General features: G+C 41.9%; 1 protein-coding gene across 1 annotated transcript in view; it reads left to right on the forward strand.

Annotated features, from left to right (window-relative positions):
• The window catches only part of plxdc2b (plexin domain containing 2b), a 124,058-nt gene that overhangs the window by 35,616 nt on the left and 67,563 nt on the right, over positions 1-20,879 (forward strand). Inside the window, exon 2 of the mRNA XM_084747212.1 lies at positions 12,242-12,465. Within this exon, the coding sequence (XP_084603338.1) occupies positions 12,242-12,465 (224 nt within the window). The remainder of the gene's footprint in view (positions 1-12,241; positions 12,466-20,879) is intronic.

Genomic DNA, 20,879 nt, shown 5'->3' on the forward strand with positions numbered 1-20,879 from the left:
AAATTTTCAAACCATGTTTGTAATGAAATAGTTTGCTATAACTGACTGCAAGGGTGAGACAATCAACGAGTGTCCACATTTTTGCATACTTTACCGTTTAATAATAGCCTATGAGTTCTAGCTGCTTTGAATGTGTGTGCTGTGATTTTTAGCTGTAGGTTTGGTTATTCATCAAAGGCCTGGTGTCTGCAGTCCAGATGATTGTCCTTGGTCCCTTCACACTCCTCCTCAGACAGCTGGACTTTCTTTTAACTGTGGGAAATGGCAGGTCTGTGGGGCTAAGAGTTCGACCTGTCTGTGTGTGTTTACACAGCGGTTGACTTAGAGAACATTGGAGTGTGGAGAGGTTTGACAGGGTGGAGGGGCGAGGAGTCCGGTGATACTGATGGATTAGCAGGAAGGACGAGGACAGGCCCAAGGGCCCCGTGCGGCCTCGCCTGGAGCTCCTGGCCCAGAAAGAAAGTGGAAAAAACACTGTTAATACACTCACATTCACACTCAGTCAATCAATCTCCACCTGCAGGACAAGTCGCACTCATGCACATAAACACTAACACGCTGTAGACGCATACATCCACACTCACACACACACACTTAGAACAAGCCTGTCCACACTACAGGAAATCAATCTTGAGTGAAAGCGTTGCTGCCCAGCACAGGCGTGCTATTTTTCACACATGAACCACTGTTTGTGTCCGAGTCACCTCTCAGATCGATTGCTTTTAGAGTAACAGAAATGTAGAAGTGGTCAATTAGCCTAAAGCACTCATGCTGATCAATATATTTTAAATGAATGTAATTTAGCACCAGAAGTTGCGATAAAACAGTACGGACGTGTAGAGCGTTCCTGTCATTTTTGCAAAGCAGTGATAAATAAGATGTACGTTAATAGACCTGTGATGAAAACATGGCAAGTGAGTCAGAAACAACCTGTTCTCATCCCAGCTGGTTCAATATTGACGCTGCTTTGTTACGCCCCTCGTGTCTCATACCGATGCACAAGGTATCCTTTAACAGCTGTATAAGAAACTGCCAGTGAACTTTTCTAACATGTGGCTGATACTGTGAAACAGTCGCAGCACCAAAACCACTTGGTTAGGTTAAGGAAAAGGTCTTGTTTTACATTACATCCATTGCCTGATGTAAGTGAAGCTTTTCACAAGACGAAAGTCACATGACACATGCAACATCATGCACCTTAAAAGTTTCAATAACATTGGCTTGACATGGGACATGAATCCTGGTCCCTGTGTGAAAGTCCTGCATCTGTTTTTGACTCGCTCATCCACACCACCTCCTCCATATGTGGCCTTTCTTGCAGCGGTGGGGCACTCGAGTCACACAACATGGCTTTAAGCAGGCTTAAGTCTCAAATTTGATGACTTGATTGACACATGTCCATTGCAGGTGACTGCTATCATGGAGCGGGCTAGTCCAAAAATAATAAAATTTGATTCAAGGGTTGTGCAGTCAATGATGGTAGTAAGAAGAGAACAGCGGTATGCAACAACAACAATACCACCACAATATCCAGCCTCATCCATCACTTAAACCTCACTATTTCATGACCACTGTATTTTAACTGATTTAAATGTGGAAACTGAAGGGGAAGTCATCAGAATTTCATATGACCCGACTTGTGACTTGCTTGACTTATAGCCCAGACTCAACTTGACTCACTTCACCATAATAAATTGGGATTTCCTGGAAACTTGAGGGTTAAGACTTGAGACTTTGTTGTGACTTGCACCTGTGACTTACTCACACCTGTGCTTTCTCACTCTTTATACTCAGTTGCATTAAATGCACCTGTGTGAGTCGCTGAGGGGCGTGACAGAACGTCAGTATTTCACAACTTTGGAATGAGAACAGGCTGCGATGTGAGACTAATGATGGTCTGACGAGATGTGTCTGGAATGAAAATAAGCATTGGGTGCAACGATCCTGTAACCATTTGACTAATATGATCAGGTCAGGTTACCAAGTTAGTTTAGTCAACCCCTGCACAGCGAAGTTACTCCTACCAGCTAACCTTTATTCTATACTAAGGCTTTTAAAGTATGACATTTTGGGCGCAGGTTTTTAGCTTACATTTGTTTAAATATTGGCAAATTGATACCATTGAATCTATGTTGAATTATTAATAGCAGTTACTGTGTCTTGAAGACTACAGACTTTGATCAGAGGGTCACTTTTTATTTTTTCTGGGACTGTAGTGATGAAGTTCAAGTCAACTCGTCTGTCCTTTCTGAGATTTATCTAAAAATATAATTCATCCCAGGTGTGGAAGCGAGACGTGTAGCTGTCCAAAAATATATTGTATATCCAAGACACAAGTGAGTCAGTGAGTCTGTGACCTCAAATGATGGAGAGATCAACTCCTGGAGAGGCTCGGTGGTAGAAAAGAGCGATTATTGTGTCAAGTATGCCTCAGATGTTCAGTGTGTAGGTGTGTTTCCATCCAGAAAAGCTCGACTGAGGAGTGTGTGAACCCGCAGGATAAAAGCGAGGCTATTGTTTGTGATGTGGCGTATCAGAATAAAAGTGCAGGCTTTTGTCCTGCCTATCCCTCCCTATTCACGGGTACAGATGTGACCATTTCCAATTTTAAGGTCTGTTAAGCAAGCACTAAGAGGACTGCGGGAACAGTGAAAGGACAGATTTTGTGTTTTCATGGAGAGATTTAGGCAGAGTCAGAGATGCTGCTGAGTTTTTTTTTTTTTTTCTGGCTTGCCAGCGACCTGTACAAATACAGTAATATTACGACAGGTAATGGTCTGCACTGGAGGGAGGAGAAATAATCTGTTACAGGAGGTCCACTGTCCAATGATACATTGCCTGCCAGGCCTGAGCTCTCTCACGGTAGAGAGATTCAAGGCCTCGAGGGCTCCTGGGCCGCGCTGCTCATTCGCAGTTGAAAAGTGGAATGAGAGCCAACAGCAGCGCTTCATAGTCCTACAGTATATCACTCAATCTCCTGAAATATGAGACAGACACAGACCCTGACTGGAATCCCAAATTCCTAAACGCCTGTGTCACTCAGGAAGCACACTTCTCTTTGTAATCCCGCTGTCTCCTGACTGCCTGCAGCCCTCCATGCCTGTCTGTTTGTCTCCTCGCCAGAGCATTTTTGTATACACTTCCTGCGCTGACCAACGCCGGGGCCAAGACAACCACCAATTACATAAAGAAAGCCGCGGCGGTGACAGCAGACTCCATGATGGTTTACTCCAGCACTTTAAACCCTGTGTTTTGGGGTTTGATACTGTGTGCTCGGGTATGTTGCTGGGTGCTTTGTGGCTGAGCCTGCTTGGATTTTGTGTCCAGTGTGTTTAGTTGTTTTGAGCAGACACTCAGAGGGGAAATTAGCAATTTTCTGCAAAGCTTCAAGAACAATTATGTTCTTCAAGGTTAAAGCCTTGATTAAAAATCACTGGACCTGAAGCTGGACACTATCTACCTCCTAATTCACCTTCAGTCTCCTCCTTCCTGCGTCTAACATAGTCCTGACACCTGTCTTCTGCACAGGCACCATGTTACCCCGGGCACAGCGAACGCAACATTAGTCTCCTGTTAATGAATTCCCTCCACCTTGCATGCTCTGGAGATTGTAATTAACACTTTTGAGAGTTCAAAGATTGGTTTTTATTTATAGCCCCTCTTTCACACACCTCTTTTCTCATTTGGGCGACATTCAAGAAGAGCTTGCTCGCTATTTAGAGTCTAGCAATTACTTTTTGCCTTGGGACAGTTCACCCCAAAATCAAAAATATGTATTTTTACTTACATATTTTCGCCACTCAGCCTTGCCACCAATTTTTCCCAGTGGCCACTTGCAGTATTAAAGCAAAATATTCCCCATCAGCCCAAAAACATTTTCCCCCATAACCATTATAAAAGAGACGTCTGTAAAACTGTTGACGGGATACCTTGAACTTGAACCGTACATGCTAGAAAACTTTTTCAGTTTATAAGCCAGTTGAGCAACTCTCATTGGACTGAATGGGTGCCATCTTGGCAGTTCCTTATGGCACATCTGTGGTGATAACCTGGTCCATGGAGGCAGGATGGTGCTACTGCCAAAATGTGGCAGACACTCGAGTCAAGGCAAATTTTATTTATACAGCTCAAAGTCACAAAACACTATTTGCCTGCAGATGCTTTACTCTGTGTTTCCCGTCAACGGAGAGGCAGTGGTTAGAGGGTCAATGGTGACAGTGAGGTTGAAGGATGACGTATGGCTTAAAGCTTCAACTACAGTCACACATCCTACTTCCATATTAGAGACAACTTATCTTTTAACATCGAGCACAAAGTTAAATTATTTGTCAAAATATATGTGGCTAAAAGTCTGGTTACACAACATTGTTAAGAAAATGACTCAGGAAAACATGAAATATCATAAAATTGCCAAAACACAATGGAGTGGGGCTTGAGGTCACTGTCCGCATGAAAATGTAGCACATTTGGTAGATATTTTGCTCAAATTCAAATGTGTTGTCGTACTTTGTCTGGATCCACCTGTGGGTTACTGAAGTGAGGAATCAGCATTTTAGTTATTGCCGTGTACTATCTACAGTGTAATATCCTCAACAAGCTGAGTTAATATGTCTCAGAAAGAGACACACGCCTCTATCCGCAGTCCAGATCTGAACCTCAGGGGATGTTGCTGTTGCAGTGATTTGACTTGGAAAGATGTGACTAATTGTTGGCAAAACAAAATCTCTGGTGTAATGGGGCGTTCATGACAGGCAGGACGTTCACCTGATGCCTCTGTCTGCAGGGAGAGCTGCCATACATTTAGCAGGCAAACCTGTTTTATTATTGAATTTGCTATAAGAAAATGGGTGCTGTGTTTGTGTGCACACTCCAGCAGTATTTCATTTTGTGTCTTAACTTGTCTCACGCACAGATTATCTGAGATTTAGATGTATCTCATTTTTAATCTATTTAAATTCCCTCTTTTATCATGCTGTTCATCACTTTATGAGAGCTGTTTGAAACAGGATCTCTTTTGTAGGTGCTGCCTCAGTCTCTACCTGTGTTTAACTTTCTCCTGCAGTCAGCTCTTCGACTTTATGTGTTTGCTTAATGACAGGTTGCAGTTTTAAGAGAGGATGTGTAAAAAGCAAGCTACGGCAGGTTAGAAAAGCACACTTTGCTCTGCATAATAATTCCAGACAGTCGCACATCTGTAATTTGTGTGCATTCTGCTTTATGTGGAGGCTGCAGTAATGGTTAATGTGTCTCGCAGCCCCAGGCTATAGAGATTTAAAGGGTCTGCAGTTGGAGTACTTGGCATCGCACATGCTGTGCATTTAAATAATTCAATTAATATGAAAATGAAGCATGCAGTGTTGACATTCATTTGCTGCATGTAATCTATAATCTATTAAAACACAGTACGAGATAGACAGCTTGTTTAAAAAACTCTTCAAGAACTCACATCTTGTCTGTCGCAACATCAAACCAGCAGCCAACTCCTATTAAATCCAGTTTATTAACTGATCAGTCATGTTCAATGTCTCAGTTTATCTGCCTCCGCTGCATCGTTTTAGCATCAGCCAAGGCCGATCACGCTCTGTTGGGGTTTTCTACATTCCTCAGCCCCAGAAATGTTGTCATTTCTCTTGCTCTGAAAAGAGCCTGAACATAACTTGGCTTGTAAGGGGGCATAAAGTGAAACTTGATCAGTGTCAAACACCACATCAGGCACCTTCTTCTTCTTTTTTAAGGTTTTTAAGCTGAAACAAAGATTTGATTACATTGCAAATTAAAATTATATTTTTTTTCTGAGAGGCTAAATGATCAGCGGACAAATCAAAAGAAATATTGTCAGATTCAATGGCATATGCATCATAAGCAGCCCAAATTCAGTCACAGTTTTTCATGCATGTTGCACACATCCATTCATCCATCCAAGTTCAACTGCAACAAATCTGTCTCGAGTGCACCAAACTGACTGAAAACGCAAAACTCATCCTGACCGTCTCCCTCATTCTCTGGCCCCGATGTGTTTTCTCAACACGCCCTGATAAACGACAGAATAGGCTGACTGCAAAATTACAGCCAAAACTACATATGATGGCTGTAGAGCACCAGTGGCAGGTGTACTGGTGTCGAGTGCCAGTTGTTGTTGTTATCAGTTAGAGATACAAATCTGCAGATGGATATCTCAAAACCTGGCACTGTAAAACCATGGCAAGATATCGTACAATAAGATAAGTTAGAAAACAAGTGTACATTTTTGCAAATTGGGTGAATTGACCATTAATCACAGCTTGTGTTGTTATGCTCAAATTTTGCAGAGAGCATCATGCTGGCAATTTCTTTGAAAGTGTGTTTGTGTGTTTATAAGTGTGTTTGCGTGTGAGAGAGTGATGGAGTGCTTCTCCTAACAAATGTTCCAATGAATCATTGCTAATGAAGCGAACAAGACATGCAGAACGGAAGAAAAATTGCTATGTTCTCTCTCATGATCTGTAGCCATGTTGTTAATCACATTGTCATTTTTTTATGTAAGAAGAATGTTGAGTTCTGTTCTAACAAGCAGGCGTTTCATCACACAAATGATCTACATTTTTTTCTGTTATTTTGAAGCTAAAATTAGCAAAAAAAAAATTGAGAAAAACGATGGCAGTAGTTACAGCAACTTAATCTGTGTTGTCAGAGTCAGCAGCACTGTTACGGCGCCTGACAGAGAGGGTCCTCCAGAGTGCTTGGCAGGGTCTGCTGGTACACTGATAAAGCAGCTTTCAGTGGGCACTAAATTAAGCACTCTGACACCCAGAGATAGAAAGGCTAAGAAAGCGTAGAGGGATGTCATTTTTTATCCTTTTTCTGCTGAAATTATGCACCCCACACACTCTCTAGCATGCAGAAATGCAGCGAAGCATCCCACCTCCTCTACTTGCCAGTCATGTGTGGCAGTCTCCTGTCAGCAATAGAGTCAGGTGGGAACCATGAGGGGAAAAAGAGGAGAAAAATAAGCAAAGACTGAGTGAAAAAAGGGGGTGCAGACAGCACCTTTATTCTGCGGTTTTATGACCTCCTAAACATCCTTGAAACATTTTAGGTGGAACCAAATTACAGTCCCTCCGGTGTTTGTGAATCAGAGGTGTTGACAGGCGTGAGTCCGGCCAGCAAGGCTGCTCGACAGAGTCAGGGCGAAGGTATGCAGGGGCTTTCAAACGCTCTGAAAGAAAAGCAGAAGGAAAGATTTCCTTTTACACAAAAGGCGAGGAACAGTCTCGCACTGAGGAGAAGCCTTGTCCCGCTGAGGGGGTTATTTTAGGTGTCCCTCAGGGGTCTGCCCTCGGTGCCCTCCCAAATGCTTGACAAAAGACCGTGAGTCCCCCCTGGATAATAAGAATGTGCTGCCACCGAAACACAGAGGTGGCGTTCACAAGAGAAATGCAGGTGCATGTGTTCCTTTAAAGGGTGACTCATCAGAGCCGTTCTCAGAGGGACATGCTGGGAAAAGAGCAGCCATTTATTCAAGGCCTCTATGTTGTGGTCATGGTGTATTTTAAAGCATCCGCTGTTTGCCAGCTTTCCATCGTATATTGAGGACCTGACAAAGATCCTTTAAAGGATGAAGATAGATGTTTAGGTGCCTCTTGGATTAGAGTATATAAATGTCATTGACAGGAAGTTTGTGGGGCTACTTTGCCTGCATGGCTGTGACTAATGACCATTAGGAGTGGAGTGAGTGTCAGGAAGTATTAGTGGTATGGTGAGAATGAGACAGCGAGTGAATAGGAGAGCTGTCAACAGCTACCACGAGCTGTCTTTAGGGTTTCATTTACACATGTATAGTGCGAGTAAAACACATGTAAAACTGTGTAAAATGCTACTTGTGTAACGTTAGGTTGTTACTCGAGTAGGAGCGGCACTGCAAATGACCCGGACATGGATTTTGTTGGGCAAAAATTAATAGCAAGCTGGATTATAGAGGTGGACTGAGACATGAGATGTGCAGCTGCGCACAGTCACGCGCTTCCTCATCAGATTTGTGAGTGGCAGGAAGGAAATGAAGTAGATAAAAATACAGTGAGATGCACTTTGTGAACTTTTCACCACTCAACTAAAGTTCAGTTTCAGCCTTATGTAACCTTACACATAATACTACTACTACTAATAATAATAATATGTATCATATATTCTCGTATGTTGCTGACTTACAAACAAGCTGGTTTAACCTACTGTGTTCTTGAATCTAAACAAATGAACAGTTGTTTTATGTGATATATACATTAGTAAAACTGTGTTGTGTGTTGCTGTGTTGTTTGTGTTGTTGACACTGAAATCTGTATAGGCGTATTTTTTTCCATACAGAAAATTCACAGGAATCAATAAGAGAATCAATAAAGAATCAGATCGATAAGCAGAATCGATAATGTTTTAGCGCAGGCTACATAGGCAGACTGCCTGGATGTTGTAAGGAAAGGCAAGGCCAGTTTATTTGTTTACACCATCTCAAGGTGCTTTATATAAGACATAACATGGCAAGATATACAGGAAACACAGCATAAGGTGCCACACAGAAAAAAAAAGATAAAAGAACTAAAATGAGCTGATCTCAAGTTTTCTGGGAGTTTCCTGAATATGTGGTGCTTTAAAAAAGCGCTTTAAAACTAAACATCTGTGTGTAGTTTTGACAACTTTTTAAAACGACCTGTAAAGCACCGTTGCAGGAGTCAAGTCTAATAAAAGCATGAACACGTTTTTTTCATTCTTGCCGAGACATATGTGTTTTAATTTATGATATATTCATAAGTTCATTGGAGCCAGTTTTGCAATTTGTCTTTATGTGGGTCTATAATTAAACTGAGATTTGTAGCATGGTTTGTAGTCTTTAACATCGCTGATTTAAGGTGAGCATTAACTTTTAATTGTTCTTTTGGCTCCAAAAACAATTAGTTGCAAATTGAGCTCAGCCCTCTGCGCTGTGCCTTCTGCTCAGTTAAATTCCTCCTGTGTACATCAACACCCACCTCAAAGAGCAGATTGGTCTCTTTGCTTCTTGCTTTGCCGATGCTCATTATAAAGTGAATCTGTCAGCTTCCACTTTGGGCGAATTAGCATCTGAAGCGCCTCCGCTTGCTTTCAGCACCTCTCTCCTCCTCTCCTGAGAACCACTGGTCGGGGGCCCAGAGAGAGGAGCGAGACGAGGGGAGAGGAGGACGACGAGGAGAAAGAAATGCGAGCGTTAGAGAAAAGAAGAGTGGAAAACGCGCTCTGCTAGTTAAACCCAGTGACCTCCTGTCTCATAAAGAAGAAGCAACATAGAGTAACAGTCGTGGGATCAGCAGTATTTTTTTTTAGCCTGTAGCTGTCTGTAGCTGCAACAGCATGCAAGCACTTTGTAAACTTTGTGTTCGGATGAGCGCAAATAAAATAAAGTTTATTACTAATTGTCTTTAACCGTTTAATCCTATTAGGGTCATGGGGAGCAGCAGCTTATCCAAGCATGCTGAGCATCAGCCTGCAGGCAGGGAAACAAGTCTGCAGTCCATCACAGGACCAACAGATAAACACACCGTCTCCGCCTGCTCTCATTCATACCTACAGGCCATTTACTGTAGCATCGCTAATCCGTGTGATTCAGGGAAACCCATGTAAGCAAGCGCAGGACATGCACACGTTGTCAGGTTTAAAGTTTATCACATATATTTATTACGCTAGGAGGGAAAGCAAGGAAGCAGCAAATAGATAACCCACGTAAATAAACATCATGCGATAAATCTGTTGCAGACAGGTGGTTATAAACAGTACATACAGGCTGAACAGCTCTTATGCAGGTTCAGGCTAAACTTAATGTTTCACACCTAAAGTTCGTCTCAGTTTGTTAAAATAAAAGAAGAAAAATTGTGGTTGTAGGTTAGGCCTGTTTCATATTCATACAGGCTTGTTAAAAATGAACCAAGAGGTGTAAAAGAAACATGGACTGACACATAATTTATTGATTGGGCTGTTTTTGTGAATTTCACCCTGCACTGTCAGCATAACATGGGCCAAGAGTAATGAAGAGCAGGTAGAAACAGGACGAAAAAGAAGTTTTGTGTAATGTAGTAGATGTTCTGTTTGGTTGATTTGTGGTTTCTACATTTCTCTGACTTTTTAATGGGAAACTGCTAAAATATATATATGGTCTTTGACGCAAGCACAGCACACCTCTGTTTTAAACCTGTTTCAGGAAAAATCTGCACACTCAAGTGCAGATGGGTGAATGTGTTACCATTATTAATTATCTTGCATAATATATACTCAGGGGTAGATGCTAATATTTTTAAGCATTGACTCCATGGGCCTCCAAGCCCCTAAATTTGGTGGCCAGAGTACATTTTTGGTTCCCCAAACACAACACAGAAAAGGCATTTTAACACAACTTAACACAGCCTTCCTTAGCTGTGACACACTTTCTAAACCTATACTTTCATAGTACTGTTTGCTGTTTTCAGAGGCAATAAAACTGGATGGCCACAGGGTAACTTTTAGTAGCCACAGGTCATCAGGCCATGGTTAATGCCAAGCCCCATATAAAGCACAATGCTGAAATTGTTTGTAAGATCGGGACCAGCAAAAAGTTCTGTCGGGCCAGTAAATTCAATTAGCCAGTTGCCTGTTCAGGCCAAAGCTCAAAAAAGAAAAAGAGAAATTATTTAATTTAAATTATTTTCCAGACATTGCTTCTTACTACGTCTACATCTGAGACTCACCAGCGAACAGTGATGCTCTGTCTGAGTGGAGCAGGCTGCATGAAGACAGAGGCAGGCTTGTTTACTTCAAAGAAGAAATTGCTGTCAATCCTAAAACAGCATGCAAGTTAAAACGCACAATAACATTTATTGCACTGGTAAAAAAAAAAAAAAAAAAAAAACCAGACCAGGGTGAGAATGACGACTCAATCGAAAGCTCAAAGTCTGATAAGTCAAGACCATTTTTAAAGGGGCAAATATTTATCAGAAAGCCAGAAACATTTGCTGTATGTGGCAGAGAAGGTATGAATAATTGTAATCTAAACAGTGACCAGTAACTTAAACTGTCAGACAAATGTAGTAAGAGTAGAAAGTGTGATAAAATGAGAAAGAGTGTTAAAATAATGTCTATTTAATGGTGTCCATATGTTTCCTTCTGCTGCACCATCACCACATCCAACCCTCATTTTCATGACAGCCTCAACAAAAGCTGGAAATTTTATGTGAAATTTTAATCAGAGCCAGTAGAAATTTTGTTCAGGCCACTAAAATCTTGACCCATCTGCCCGATCAGGTCAGTCGCTATAAAAATTATTGTTGGACCCTGTTGTGTTTTATGTATTTATATCTTTTTATTTTGCTAAATTCATATCTACTGTCACAAAATCCAGTGGTGTGTCTGCTTTGCTTCTTTCACACCACATGTAAACCACACCAGAGTTTGCTTGGAAACAGACCGAGACCAACCTTTCCACAGTGTCTTGGTTTGTTTTTTTGATCTGTTTCATTGACAGCTTTTATACCAAGCTGAAAAACCACTTACAGCAGGAGTTAAATCATTTTTAGACTGAACGAAGAGGGAGTTGTTTATCTTTTACTGTTCAACAGAACAAAATGATTCAAAACAGCAAAGTGTTTCTTTTTTTATTTCCACCTCTAGAGAACATGTGATATTCTGTCTGACGCCCTTTTCTTCCTTATTCTGACTCATTTCAAGCTGTTTCTTAAAATGACGCAGCACATTTCACCATGGATCCATTTCCTCCTTATTCCGACTCAATTTTATTCCAAGAAATCGTTTCTTATAATGATGCAGCACATTTCAGCAGTCTGTCTGGAGCTCGGTTAATGACTTCAGTCAGTGTTTACATTAACGCAGTACCATTTTTCACCCGTCACCGGCGTATGATTTCAGTCTCAGGGACGGGGATGATTTTGTGTGACTGTGGCCCACTGGTCTGTGTGATGGCTGCTGACTCATTCCTAATGTGCATCTGTTTCAGGCAGGGAGATCTCTCTCCCCAGAGCAATGAGAAAAGCCTGCAGAGACACTGAGCTATAAGAGAGCGGCACAAGATTAATAGCTTGAATAGTTCCCGCCTGTGTGATCTCACTATTGCCTTTTGTAAAAGTAAAAATATTATTGCACATTGTAATATGTAATTACTTTGCTTGTGAAACCCACCAATTTGCAATACGCTGCAATAAAAGTGATTTGGATGCACTGACACACTTTTTTTGTTTTTTTTCTGTCTCTCCAGGAGTCTCTTATTCGTTCGTGCAGGGGCAGACAGAGGAAGAGGACGCAGCGGTGGACGTGAAGCTGTACAGCCACCGGTGGAGGAGATGGCTTCCCCCGAAGCCTCGCAACATGGACAGTAACAGGGCGAGTCAGGAGCAGGACCACGAGCCTGTGCAGGAGGAGCCCGAGGGCTTCCCAGGCCTCCTGTCTGCAGAGGACACAGACAACAGCTCCCAGATAGAGGTCGGTGGTGACTCACACAGATATTAAACTGGTGCACTGTCTTCACACATAAAAACCAGTTTCTTACTCATGGTGTATCATGCCTGCTGAGCTTCATGGGAAAAGTAACCTCAATGTCAAGTAACAAACCAGAGGTGTGGAGTTTAATGAAATACTATTCACTTGCATTGTGGGAAGTGTGGCTGTGGCGAAGGAGTTTCTTCTCCCTGGGTCTGTGTGGGTGCTCAGACTTCCTCCCACAGTCCAAAGACATGAAGGTTAAATGGTGACTCAGAATTGCCCGTAGGTGTGACTGGTTGTTTGTCTCAGTGTGTCAGCTCTGTGATGAACTGCCGACCTGTCCGGGGTGTACCACGCCTCTCGCCCAATGTCAGCCGGGAACAGCTCCACCCCCCACCCCCCACGACTCTGCAAAGGATAGCAGTTAATGGATGAATTGTCTCTTGCAAGGCTTCCAAATTTATGGCGGTGAAATGCTACAGTAAATCGCTGAAGCACTGCGACGAAGCATAATCACACATGTACGAATGCAGGGAAGTGATATTGAGGTGAACGCCACACACTATTAGTTTAGACTGCGTCTCCGCAAGTCAGAATTCACCAAAGTGGAACTGCATGCAAAGTAAAAATGCAAATTTTGTGTGACTGTGGCATAAATGTATAATTTGGCAACATTAAAAGCCCTCCCATGCACATTTTCACTTATTTGGCTCATCTTAGGGCTGTGTGGGAATGTACAGAGTGTGCTCTCTGTGATCTTTCTATTACTTCTGCTCTGATATATATGACACGGTGCTTCATAATACAAAAGTGCCTGAGAGTCAAGCAAACATGCACGCCTCACATCACAAGTAATTAAACCCAAAGGTAATGGATACAGTGTCAGCGCACAGTATTTTTAGCCTTCAATCATCTAATTCTGTAATCACACAACTGCCTTAAGAGGCTGGATGATATGAACACTTGCAGGTCAAATCTTCCCAATTGCTATTATGCATCCCATATGATGCAGGTTAGCTATCATAGAGCAGAAAAGCCGACTTGCTCATCCGCTCAACATCGAGTCACCACTGCTTCTCACAGTTGCTCAGATAATAGTGTCCAACTGTGTAACTCTGTCTCAGATATGTCTGTAACATTGTTATATTAAGATTCTGAACCTTGAATTTTGGGAAGCTAAGCAAAGAAAACAACGGCACAGTTGAAAGAAACACATTAACAGGAACCCGCAGAAAAGAAACCCTGCTGCCACTAATGTAACCGAGTGTCTTGGCTTCACCTAACTGGGCAGATGTAATAGGAAACACTGAACACACTACCTCAAATACAGAGGGTTTTTAAATCACGTTGTTATGATGGTAAAGGGCTCAGTGGTTGTGGCGTTGTTCAACCCTAGTTCTTCTCCTGGCTGATTAGACCTCTCTTCAGGATGAAGATGAGTGGAGATGTGCTTCTGGGAGTAACGCGAGGTTACCGGGCTCTTTAAAGGTGTAATTTGTCCCACCCTGGCAGGTGCAACAGGGGTAAAAGGAGAATGAGGACGATACCGATCAAACTGTCTGCACAAACTGCTGAAAAGATCTCTGATGACCCAGTGGAAGCAGCTATGGCCTTTCAAGTATTCAAAGGTCTATTCAGCTGATCTTGATCTGGAGATTTTGATGTTTACCCAGCTGTCATGAAATTACATTTCCACTTTTTTCAGAGCATTTTAAGGACTTTGTGTCTATGCTAGTTTAAAAATTTAGTTCATTGAGTTCTGCTCTTGACTTTGTCTTGTTCTTGACCCTGTTTTCATATTCAGGAATTAGAGTAATAGATGTGCACTGAAAAAACTGAAATGTTTTATGTTACATGATATATAAATAATATAATGATATTTTATGCTATGCTTTGTCAAAGTGGAATAAAAAATGTTTTCCTGGAACTAAGGCCAACAATCATGGTGGATAATCACAATCACATTAGTTACCATAATCAGTGTTTGCCTTCACCTTCTTCCCACTCGTTTAATTCAGACCAGCTTCACTGTGGGATCAGATGAGAGTTCAGATCAGTGCAGCTGCAGCAGAACACAGCGTCTTACACAGTAAAACCTTCCTGTCTAGTAAAGAAGCCAACTAATATAAAGAGAATGAATCGATGAAGTCCTCTGTTGAGCTGTGCCTAAAAATACACTTTGGTTGCTTCCCTGGAGCAATTATAAATCTCCCCAGAAGAGTGGATGTTTGGTAATGAAAAAGAGGACTAGGAGGAGCCTTTGAGGATTAATATTTTATATCAAATTAAGCTCAGCCCTCAGGTGTTCATCTACCTTCTGTGTGGGACTGGATCCTCTTAAACTTGACCTCGCAGAGACCAGAACAGGAAATTAACCCGGCCTCCCACAGTTTCCAGAGGTTGGTTGAGCTGCTGGAGATTAATAGCCGCACTCGGCCTGTGTTTGTGTCTATGTAAATGAAAGGCAGCGCCCGTGTCCCCTTGTTATGGCGCCTTGGCCGCCGCACATCATTGAGGTGTTCTGTCATAATGATGGCGGCCGCCCGGGCTTAGACAGCTCGTTAAGTTTTCCTGTGGCTTCTAATCATCTCAGGTTCACAGCCCCGCGTCTCTCAGCGAGGAGGGAGGAGGCTTTGATCGTCAGCTGTAAACACTCACACACTCACTTCAAACTCACACATATAGGGACACAACTGATGCATAAACATGTGCACTACACATCGCGTGTGCGTGTGTGTACATGTGCGCTTATGTGCACGAACACATACCATCACACAAACGTCCTCCCTCATTGTTGTCGCTCACTGAGGCTCATTTGTTGTTGCTGCCGAATGGAAAAGGAGACCACAGCACAAACAGCCTGTCATTCCTCCTGTCATTACTCAACACACACACACATGTACACAAATCCCCTCACCTGCCACCAGCACTTTGTTGACATGAGAAAAGCCTTCATATTGAGAGGGCAGAAACGGTAGAGCTGAAACCTTACACCCAGCAGTGAGCTGAAAGGATTTGTCTCCTCTGCTCTGAAGAAGCTTTAACAGAGGAAAGACAGACAGAGGAGGGACTGTATGTCCACTTCGAGCAAAAATCTACTCTTACGCACACATGCACACACACAAAGCCTTATATCATTGTGTATCTGCAGTGGTAAACACCTTCCAAGGGTTATTGTGTGTCATAATTGATCTCATTGGCACACCTGCCATCCATCAACATGTTTACTCCTTTTCAGTCAGTGATTTGCAGTTAAATTTCCTGTCAAGACAAATTTCAATCTCTGAAATTCAGTGTGTCACTGGGATGTGGTGTGTGATTGTCTGTTGAAGTACCTGTTCAAGGCTTTGTGCCAGAAAGCCCTTCTTGGGTAGGTTTTGGGGTTTTGGGTTTCTGCCCTTGAGACTAACTTCTCCCTTTTATGTGATTGACTTTTGCTGGAAATAAGTTGTTACTCTTTTATCTTTGAGATGCTTACAACAAAAAATTAATTATTGAAAATAATGTTTGATCACAGCAGCACCAAAAATCTGTTTTTTAAAGAATTTGTTTTACATTCTGGCAAATATACTTATTCACTTTCTTGCCAAGAGTTAGATGTGAAGCTGCCTTTTAGCTTACGCTAACATAAAGACTGGAAACAGGGTGCCATGCCAGTTGTTTGAGTGCCCACGATTCTCAGAGTCTGTTAGCCTGTTACCCTGAAAACAACTGCCCATTGCTCGGAACTAATGTACATAACTTAACTGATGCAATTAATGTACTTATTTTAACCCAAACTATGATGTTCTCCTGAACCTTGTTCACACCATTAACCACAGATTATTGTTACCATGACAATAAAAGTCACCTGGCTATGATAACAAAGATCACCAGATGTTTGCACATCTAAAGAATGGGCATTTGGTGGCTGTTTGTTTTTGAGATAACTAGCTGTTAAAGGGGCTTTTGTTCCAAAGGGACATATACAGATTTGGGGGGTTTTGGAATAATGGGTCATCCAAATAGTGGGCAGAATAAGCATGTTTCCCAAAATGTCAAACTATTCCTTTGAAGCACTGGTCTTCAACAGGGGGTTTGCAACCCCTAGGAGCTCATCAAAATTACTGCAGGGGGGTCACCAATTAAAATCAATTAATGTGTCTGAAAATATACATAAGCATGTATCCAGCACAGTACTAGCACCTCCACTTGAGAAACTGTTGAAAGTGCAGGAGATAGGGCTAATACATCTGACTTAGCAGCAACAGGTACATGTAAACAAGAGCAGACCTGAAAATATTCAATGCAGTGTAAGAAGCTCTGTCTCTCTATGAGCTGAGAGGACCATGACCTAAAAAATGTTGAAGACAAACACAGACATGCAATCCTAAAAAGTTTTTTAAAACCATGCTAAGTTGTTAGTTACAGTGGGCTGAATTGATTTCAAATTGTTTTAATTTTCATAAATCAGGATCAGACTGTTACAGACCCTGAAGAAATCTCTCTCCATTGTCTTTGCTTTAAGGTCAGTCTGTGTTTGGGTTAACTGGTGCCATAAAACAAGTTTCCAACAATATCTCACCTCGACATGCAGGTTTATAACAGCGGCCTTAACAGCAGACAGCGCGACGCCCTGACTGAGCGTGACTCACTGTATCAGCGCTCCAGATCATTAACCCAGATTGAACAGCCTCTGAACAGGTGTCTTCAAGTCAATATGAGGTAGAGTGAGGCCAGGTTGGAACAAACTGTGGGAAAGAGTCGGTATCACTGAGTTCAAGCCAAGTCTCATCACTGTTTCTCTTCTTCGGGAGAGGCACAGTTCCGGTCCAGACATGCTTTCAGTAATGTGGCTTGTGGCTGTTAATGGTCGTGTTTTTGTTGTTTATCTTGCAAAGTGCTGCTTCAGAGCAGTTTCTCAACCTTGTCTGGAATCATGGTTTTTAGGTCGCAGACTTACGTAACCCCGTCTGTTAGCTTGTCGTGTACTCTAGATTAATAAGGTTCAATGTTTATACTTGTGCAGTGTTTTGTTTGCATAAGCAGGGAGCTCATATGAGATTGGTGATATATTTACAGTATTATCAGACACATTACTCTGGACAAACACAAGCATAAAAGACATTAAAAATAGCATTATATAATCCTTCACACTTTAGTGAACTTTTGTAACTAGAAGTAATAACTAATGTAGGCTCATAGGAGACTCAAAACACTTTGTAGATATTGATAGTGATGATCACTTGACTCAGAACAACCTTTCAAAACATTTGTTTTTGCCTTAATTTGAGGGAAATGAGACCACTTAACAGGTCTCAGAAGAAAATGAATGCAGGTGTAATTTAATGTCCTGATCACTGTGAACATCTTAAGCTAGTTAATTGTTGTTTTTGTACAGGTATGCACATTTTTACACTTGTTATAATTGCGTGTAAGGCAGAGTCAAAGCTAAAAACCAAACTTTTACCTAGAATTATCTCTAAGCCAAATCTGCACCCGCCCAGAACCGTGAATATAAGCCCTGCAACCCGACCCGCACCTGTGATTTAATACACAAAGGTTGTGTCATAGACTTTCACAATAAAACCTTGGCAGCTGATTAGGCTTGATATTACTGTATTAGTGGATATAAATGTTTAAAATATCGCATACTAATTTTCATTGCTGAATTCTCAAGTGGAAAAACATTATTGTATGTGTTATATTAGTATTCTCACCGGCTTCCTGTCTGCACTAAGTTTATTTTTATGCTTGCCAACACCAGTAAATTTATATAAATAGACGTTTTTGCAGGTCACTTGCCAGGTGTACCCGACCCGGTGCTGTTCTCTAGCGTAAGCAGGCAGATGAACTCTCCCTGAGCGAGCGCCTCACATACATGCCCATGCCTGGTTTGACAGGGTCTTCGTCTCTGCACCACAAGTCTGTAAATTAGATGTGTCCATCCTCTGAAGCTTGACACAGTTAGCCTGCTGGCTACACTGAGGAAGCTAAGCTAGGAAAACAATAGAATGCAAATAATAACAGAGGCCCACAGAAAAGAAACACTGCTGCTACCAATGTAAGCAAACGTCTTGGGTTCACCTAACAAGGCAGGTTTAATAATAAACAGGACATGGAGATGAAGCGTTAATGCAGTGACCAGCTGGAGCAGCTTCTTTTTATTTTCTCTCCTGCATGCCAAAAACAGAACTCCACCAACAACTCCTGCGGTAACTCTTTGACACACTTCCTCCAATAGATCAGGGTTTTAAATCACAGTGGTACGATGGCAGAGGGCTCAGTGGTTGACTGTCAGCCATCGGTGATGGATGACAGCATCGTCCATCGGCTCAACCCTAATTGAATAAACCATTCTTCTGCTGCATTGGACCGCATTGTAAGTTTTCAAAACACAATCTCCTCAATCATTTAAAAGAGAACACTGTATTGGCTTTTGCCACAACATGCTGTATTGGCCACTCAATCACATACAAGTGTGCACTGCAAAGTAAATGTGCATAGTTTATGATATTGATTGTTGGGTGGAATGATAACTCTGCAGAGTTGTAAATTACCAGGATTATTCTCAGCATCAAATATATATATATAACAACAGTGGACATAAACAATGCTGAAAAATGGGGCATAAAAAATAAGTGTTAAAATGCACGAATAGTATAAATTAGAGTATTACTTGAAATGTAGGTTACAGCATAAGTTCAGTATTGATGACAGTGTATACCGAAGTATTTCACATTTTGCATCTGAAGAACCCTAAAAACTGGACCTCTTGGACGGTATTTTGTCTTTTTACTGGTAGCGACCTTTTCATTTTTAGTGCTATTTCTGGTCTTGGTCTGAGAAATCACCTTAAAACCCTGTCTGCATACCAAGCGAGCCAACACGGGGTCCTGACCTCAACTTTTCAAAACTACTTTAGCGGTTGCTTACAGCTGTCAGGTGGCACCATTTTAAGTCCCGCCTTTACGAGGAGCATAAACAAACCACACAAACACGCACAGGGCAGCTACTCGAATGATAAATTGTACGGTGTTCTCCTTTTTCCAAATCCTGTATCACATTACGACTCCGGTCAACAGCGCAAGCAGAGAGAGATACACAACTCCTCATGTTCCCTCTGAAATAATGTGATGGCCTCATTTTCACGCCTGGCTGTTCATATCTTACAGTAAAGTATACTCGGATTTTAGATAGAACCCCCTGAATGGGTTTAAGATAAAACCCTTCTTTCTTTTTCTTTTTTTAAAATTTGTTTTGCTCTTTCAATATAGTGAAAGATTAAGGCCAAATGTAAAAAAAAAAAAGAAAAGGCCTCCAACTTTCCTCCAAGCATAACTTTCTTCTTCTCACTCCCTCCATCATCTGCTCCACACGGTCCGTTGATACCTCACTTGTCTATCTGTCGGGTGGAAGCTCAGCACTGCCCCTAGAGGCCTGGAGCACTTCAGTTTAATGACTGGATATGCAGTGTTTTCTTTTTGCATTTGTTTTCTTATTTGCAGTGTGTCTCTGTATATGCAGTGCCTTTCTGTATATGTTCTGCGGTGGCCCTTGTCAGCCACCATAGTGAAGGCCCCATTAATGCATTAAGGCCCTGATGCTAAGACAATTTGTAGTAAAAGAGTTCAGATAGTAGACTAAACTGCCTGCAGTCCAGACCTGTCTTCTATTGATAATGTGTGGTGCATTAAGAAGTGCAAAATATGACAACAGAGCACCTGAAGTCAAGCAAGAACGAGAAAGAATTTCATATGAAAAACTTCAACAATTTGGGTCCTCTATTCCCAAACACTTCCTAAAAGAAAAGGTGATGTAACAAAATAGTAAACATGCCTCTGTACAACCTCTCTGGAACATGTTGTACTTGGAACTTTACATTTTTGGAGTTGTGGTAGTTGGCATCTAAGAGTGCACATCCTGTCCTGATAGGTTAACCGCAGTCACACATGTCAGGCTGCCAGTTTAAGCACACAGTGTGTTGGTGTTTTGGTGGTGTTGTTTGCTTTGATGTGTTGTAATAAGGGTGTGGTTTACAGTGAAGACTTGTTATTGGGCGTCTGGAACTTTACAGCTCAGGAGGCTCTTTGGGGGTTGCATGCTTCACTGCATTCACAGTTTATTTGTGTATTTCTTAAGGGAGAGAATTCACACAGCGAGGCAGCAAGCAGCCCGGCTTGCTAATTTTCATTACTTCTCTTGATTCCCAGCGCTGCTTTTACCCTCACCACGCTCCATATTCAACAACCTGCAGTGAATACAAATTAGTTTTCTTTACCCCTTTGTTTGTTTTGTGTCTCAGTTTGTCAAGTTTGTTAAAAGATTCTCAGGGGACGACATGTTTGGAAAGAGACGTTTACTGTCTGCATGTTGTAGTGTTTAAACTCCCAGGCAGCTGCTCTACAGACGAATCGGAAGTTGTTAAAAATTTC

Source organism: Lutjanus erythropterus, chromosome 21 (genome assembly GCF_056507025.1).
Source record: "Lutjanus erythropterus isolate fLutEry1 chromosome 21, fLutEry1.hap2, whole genome shotgun sequence".
In the NCBI taxonomy this organism is placed as follows: domain Eukaryota; kingdom Metazoa; phylum Chordata; class Actinopteri; order Lutjaniformes; family Lutjanidae; genus Lutjanus; species Lutjanus erythropterus.